Here is a 6,000-nt window from a genome sequence, read left to right on the forward strand (position 1 = left end):
TACGAACAGAGAAGGAGCGTTAAAATAAATATTTAGTTGTTAACCGGTTGAGTTGGTTGTGTGTACGTTGCGTCACAACGCGATTAAAACAAAGTACAGTATGTTAAGTTTGATTATATCGCCGGATCGTGAGAGATGTGAGCGGGCTCTGGCAGGCGTTCATCCAGCAGTGGATGAAGCATAACCGGCGATGACAGCGAAGACGGCGAAGACGAGTGTTTTGCCTGTTGACAGCACAGATGTGTATTTCCGATAGCATTAATCCTAGGCGCACATTGTTGTGGAAGGTCAACCTTCATTCATATTTACTACGACCAAGAAAAGAGTGTAAATTCCACGTTAATATGACAGGGGCCCAGGGTTTCCACAGAATGCTTTGTGATGCTTAGTGCCTGTCTGAAAAGCATTTTGGAGGCCACTAACATCGATCTGGGCCTCCTCACACACTCACTCACTGAGTAGTGACAATTTGGAGATGTAGTTCCATTCAAAACTCGACGTTAATCGCGAATGTTCGGGTGGCCACTGAGCTGCCGACGTTTGCAAAGGAACCAAATGACAACAACGATAACAGTCGGAGAAAAAAAATAACCCCAGCTCACAGACTATGATTATCGTTGGGTGGAAATTGACTCTCGCTACAAATATTTTAATCCGTTTATTTTTAATGCACGCGAGTTGTTTTGGCTCCTCCGACGAATGAACACTTGCTCTAAATAGCGCATCCATTCCACAAATAATTGCAAAATTAATTAACGGGTTGATACGTTTGGGCTACACGCGTGCGAGCGGCACACACCGTGCAACCTGTGTCTGTGCGGGGTTTTGGTCAGATGTTCATTGGTTGAAATTAAACCCCACACCCGACCAGAGTGGCGAAGTGTGGTGGAACTGATCCGGTGTGTTGGCTCGGGTTGCCACCAGTCCAGGTTAGACCCAGACGGCCCAGCGATCTGCGTCTGTGTTCAGGTGGCAGGAATCGATTTGTACCGAGGTCTGGTACCGGTACTTTGTTGAGTTATTACTGTAGGATGTTGCTGCTGCTGATGCTGCTGATGCACAGTGTTGATAGACTTGGGCTGACTGAGAAATACGTCCCTTGAAGAGGTGGAGATCCTCGTGGGGACACGTGCGTGGGGTCACGTGCGTGGGGTCACGTGCGTGGGGTCACGTGCGTGGGGACACGTGCGAGGGGTCACGTGCGTGGGGTCACGTGCGTGGGGACACGTGCGAGGGGTCACGTGCGTGGGGACACCTATGCCCAGCAGTGGTTCGATTTCAAAGGGCCACCAAATTGACTGCTTGTTTAAAAGCAGTGCACGCCACAGCGCAAACTTACTGTTTATAATAAACATTAGCTGTCACAGAGTGGTGCATTTAAGGTGCAAAAACTAGGGGTTGTTAAGGCCAAGAATGTGTTTGTGTATAATCTAAATATAGGAGTCAGTCCACGTCTCTTGAGTTGTACCTGAGACGTGGAAAACAACGACCTTGGAGAGCAACCTCACAGTTGGAAATGTCTGTAAATGTTTAACTCGAGCAACTGCGTCGTTTTCCTTGCCATTATTGTCCACACAATGAGCACATTTGGCGTTTGTACGAGTCGAAAAATCAAGCCGTCGTGGCCGATGGGCTCGTGTTTGCTGGGGGTGGTGCCATTACCCCAGGAGTGTTGAATCAGAACCTGTATTTACCCTGGAGGAGAAGTCTAATGAGCTATATCGGGCTTTTTCACAGGTGTCCAGTCGGGCTAGGCCAGGTAGGGGGGGGGGCAGTGAATGGGTGGCACCTTCCACTGGGCGTCCACAATGTCTAGCCAGGCCACTGCTGCTGACTGCCGACCTATCGAGTGGAAGACTTTCATTCATAATCAGTCTCCTCTGGGACAGACTCTGTGGGCATGTCAATTATTTCAGTATCGCTCTCCACCCCATGACACAGCCAATCAAATCGAGGTGGCACGTGGGGACATTATGGCAGTCAAATTGGTTTAACAGCAAAGTGAATAAATGTTGAAAAGCAGGCACAACCTGAATTTTGTGTTTGTTCTTATCCGAAGTTTTATCGGAGATTACATCCAGCATCTGGTTGTACGTGTTAATCTCTCGTCTTGCTGTGTACCCTCCAACAATCCACAAACTCATCCATTAACTTGGCCAACCGTCACAAGATAAAGACTCTTGAGAATCACTGAAGATTTTCTGAATAAACACAGAGCATTATCATAATTACCTGCAGGTTTCATCTCATATCCATGGTATTTTCTGGAGGACGTCAGGATTTGAAAACACACATACACACATGTACTCAATAATGCAATTGGCCACATTCCACGCAGGATCCTCCTGAAAATGAGCCTTGAGACTGACTCAGGGCAGTTTTCCTGGGTAGATAATTTGTTGTGACTGGATAATTATCAGCCTGCTCTAGGAATAGGTAGAATCAAATCTGAGTCACTTTTAGTTATTTATTCTCAGTTAGTTTGAAAGATTGACACCATCTTCAGCATTTGTATCTCTCGGTGCAGTGGCAGATTTCATTGAGACTAATATTGTTGGTATCTAGAGTATTGAGGAACCCACCCACCCGAGTGCGATTCCCAGCCACGGCTAATATCAGTGGCGAGTGGCATGGGGACCAATCACCAACAACCCCAACACTGTATGTACGTTGAACTTCTTTCGCACCGTACGTTGCCGACCGCGCTAATCGGAGGTGCGGGGGAAGGACAACAAACGGACATGGCACGGGGAGTCCATCATCCATTGGTGGATTGGGAACGACTAGAATTACATTTAATTCTCGTTTGCCCTCTGACAAATGCGTATGGAAATCTCGCGAGTTTGGTTTTTACAGTCGGTGGTGCGGCGCTGAACGAAAACATTTTACCCGGCTCCTATCATTTGGCTCGTGCGTGAAATGTAATTCATCACCGGTAATTGGTTTTATTGTGCCATCCCTGTTCAAGGACATTAATAAAACGCGGTTCGCGTAGCGCGGCGGTTCGAGCACGTGACCTCCACCTGAAGGTGAAGGGTCTCATATTCCAGCAGGGTTCACTGAACTCATCGCCCTTTGCAAGGTGGGTTTAATAAAACGAGCACCACTTTGTGGGAAGGTGACTCAGCAGTGATCATCCCTGTACGGACGAGACTGCCCACAGCTATAGGAATGTAGAATTTCCACCAAGGTCGTGTAGGGCTGTAGAGGGAAATGAGATGTGTGTGTGTACAAGCATTGCCCACGTTGAGCATGGAGAGACCGTTCTACACGGCTTGATTGTATAGTGGTGAAAGGTACTGAGTTCTTTTTTTACGCAAATGTTTACTCGGAAATGAGTGCTGGGTTCGCATGGAACGAGGCCACGGCGCGCGAGCTGAACTGCGGCAGACGGTGGTAGCACTGCACCCAGACAGCCCTCGCGAGCATCACAGTTGCAGTCGTAGAGCAATGCCAAGCATTACGTAACTACAGTTTAATCATTTAGAACTCTCTGTCAGTCCCGTACTGATGAAGGCCTTCATCCAGTGTTGGTCACGATGGTTGTTTTGACCATACTTCACCACGCCGGTGGGTGCAGGTTGGTATTGGTGTTGAAGCCCAGGACCGCTTCAGGTATCACTCGACACCGATGGTAGCCGTGGCTGCGAATCGAACTCGGGTGACGAGCAAGCGGGGGCTAAGGCAACCCAGGTAGTGGGGCACAGGTGGGTCGCCCTGTTCTCCGAGTCAAGCACACGACGCGCACAACCCTCACTCGACATTGTCCAAGTGGCAGCTTGTAACACAAGCACACACACTCACGTGTGCACACACCTGCAGGTGATGACAATGCCCCACGTCTACTCGGGAAATCCTCACTGATTCTCGAGACTATTTTTGTTGCTGCCCACAATGCGAGCGGCGTGCGATGTTTGGCCAAGTTGATGAATTGGTTTGTTGGAGGGTTGCGTACGGAGAGAGATAAACTCGCACATGCAAAGACTCCACCTCATGGCACCTTCCTCTTATAGCTTAGAATAATAATAATAATCATTTATATTCGTAAGGTGCATTTCATCCGTAGATTCCCAATGCGTCCGTCATATCTCGTGCAATGTCACATGCTATTTTGTATAGCCGTGCGTACCACGTGTGCATTAGGTGTGTTGGGATACAGTCTGGCACAAGGGAAATGTACAACAGTGAACCATGCCAAGGCCCTTTGTCAATCCGCTGGCGGACGATGTCCTCCATCCACGCCATATTGTTGATCATGGGGGTGTTTGACCATACTTCACCACGCCGGTCAGCGCGGGTTGGTGAATGGAGGTTCCAGAGGTGGGGGTGGTTCAGACATCACTCGCCACTGATGGTAGCCGTGGCCGGGAATCGAACTCGGGTGGAAACGCCGAGCTCAGAACCCGGTGCGCCAACCATTGAGCCACCGCTCCGACCACATCACATCGCCATACACAGGTGATCGCCATACACAGGTGATCACCATACACAGGTGATCACCATACACAGGTGATCACCATACACAGGTGATCACCATACACAGGTGATCACCATACACAGGTGATCACCATACACAGGCGATCACCATACTCAGGCGATCACCATACACAGGCGATCACCATACACAGGCGATCACCATACACAGGCGATCATCATACTCAGGCGATCACCATACTCAGGCGATCACCATACTCAGGCGATCACCATACACAGGCGATCATCATACACAGGCGATCACCATACACAGGCGATCACCATACACAGGCGATCATCATACACAGGCGATCATCATACACAGGCGATCACCATACACAGGTGATCACCATACACAGGTGATCACCATACACAGGTGATCACCATACACAGGTGATCACCATACACAGGTGATCACCATACACAGGCGATCACCATACTCAGGCGATCACCATACACAGGCGATCACCATACACAGGCGATCACCATACACAGGCGATCACCATACTCAGGCGATCACCATACTCAGGCGATCACCATACTCAGGCGATCATCATACTCAGGCGATCATCATACACAGGCGATCACCATCATCATCGTACGACACTGTGACTACAAGCCGTGCCAGTGAGCGCACGCGACTGGTGGGTCCATGCGGATGGAGGGGTGTGCGAGCGAGTGTTGGTTCAGTACTCACAGAATTCTGCGACGTACACGCTGACCACGTAATTCTCTTCGCACCAGTCAAGAGTCGCGGTGGGCGGTCCCCAGTAGCCTCGCGTGCTGTCCACGGGAGCCATAGCGCAGTGCAGTCAACACGCGCTGCGTGTGTGTGTGTGGAGAGGATGATAACGCAAGGAGGCACATGCAGACAGACAGAGAGAGAGACACACACACACGCGCGCGCAAGGAAAATGCAGTTGGCAATGGGCTACAGCTGCTGGCTGCTTCGTGTGGTGCGCGGTGCGCGCGCGTGAATGAATGAATGAGAGAGGAGAGGGAGGGAGCGCAGTGATGTGTGTGCGGGTGGGAGAGAGTGTGCGCGCGTGATAAGAGTGTGCACGCGCGCGAGGGAGAGAGGGCGGGGGGGTGTGTGTAAGAGAGAGCTCACGCGTGCGCGTGTGTGAGACTGTGTTCAAGTGTGCTGTGTGCGTGCGTGGAGGGGGGAGGGGGAGCGGGGGAGCGGTGGCGCAGTGGTTAGCGCACTGCGGTACGGACCGGCAACCCGAGTTCAATTTCCGCGCACGGCCAAATGATTCTGATCCATTCCTGGGCCTCCCCTAGGTCGTCTCGGCCTTAAACGAGTAACCAGGTGCGGTGTGTAAACATCAGCACTGGGGAGACAAAGGCGGCCGGGCGTGGTGTTGGCCACCCACCCCCATCGCGTGCGTCGTGCTGGCCTTAATAGGTGCTCGCTAACAGCACTTGCCCCAACAGTCTGCCAAGCTACACGGGCGCCTTTATTATCTGCATGCACGTGCAAGTGGATGCGTTGTTCCAGGTCACCTTGGACATAAAGGAGCCAGG

At 50.9% G+C, this 6,000-nt stretch overlaps 1 protein-coding gene across 2 annotated transcripts in view; it reads right to left on the reverse strand.

Annotated features, from left to right (window-relative positions):
• The window catches only part of LOC144946981 (alkaline ceramidase 3-like), a 35,269-nt gene extending 29,269 nt beyond the window's left edge, over positions 1-6,000 (reverse strand). Inside the window, exons 1-2 of one of the 2 annotated variants that reach the window (XM_078876063.1) lie at positions 5,980-6,000; positions 5,171-5,295 (exon numbers count right to left, since the gene is read on the reverse strand). In XM_078876063.1, coding sequence (XP_078732189.1) covers positions 5,171-5,273 — 103 coding nt within the window. In that variant the 5' untranslated portion in view covers positions 5,274-5,295; positions 5,980-6,000. Of the gene's footprint in view, positions 1-5,170; positions 5,296-5,691; positions 5,710-5,979 lie in introns of those variants that run through there. The other variant, XM_078876064.1, reaches the window with a different exon arrangement.

Source organism: Lampetra fluviatilis, chromosome 43 (assembly GCF_964198595.1).
Source record: "Lampetra fluviatilis chromosome 43, kcLamFluv1.1, whole genome shotgun sequence".
NCBI lineage: Eukaryota > Metazoa > Chordata > Hyperoartia > Petromyzontiformes > Petromyzontidae > Lampetra > Lampetra fluviatilis.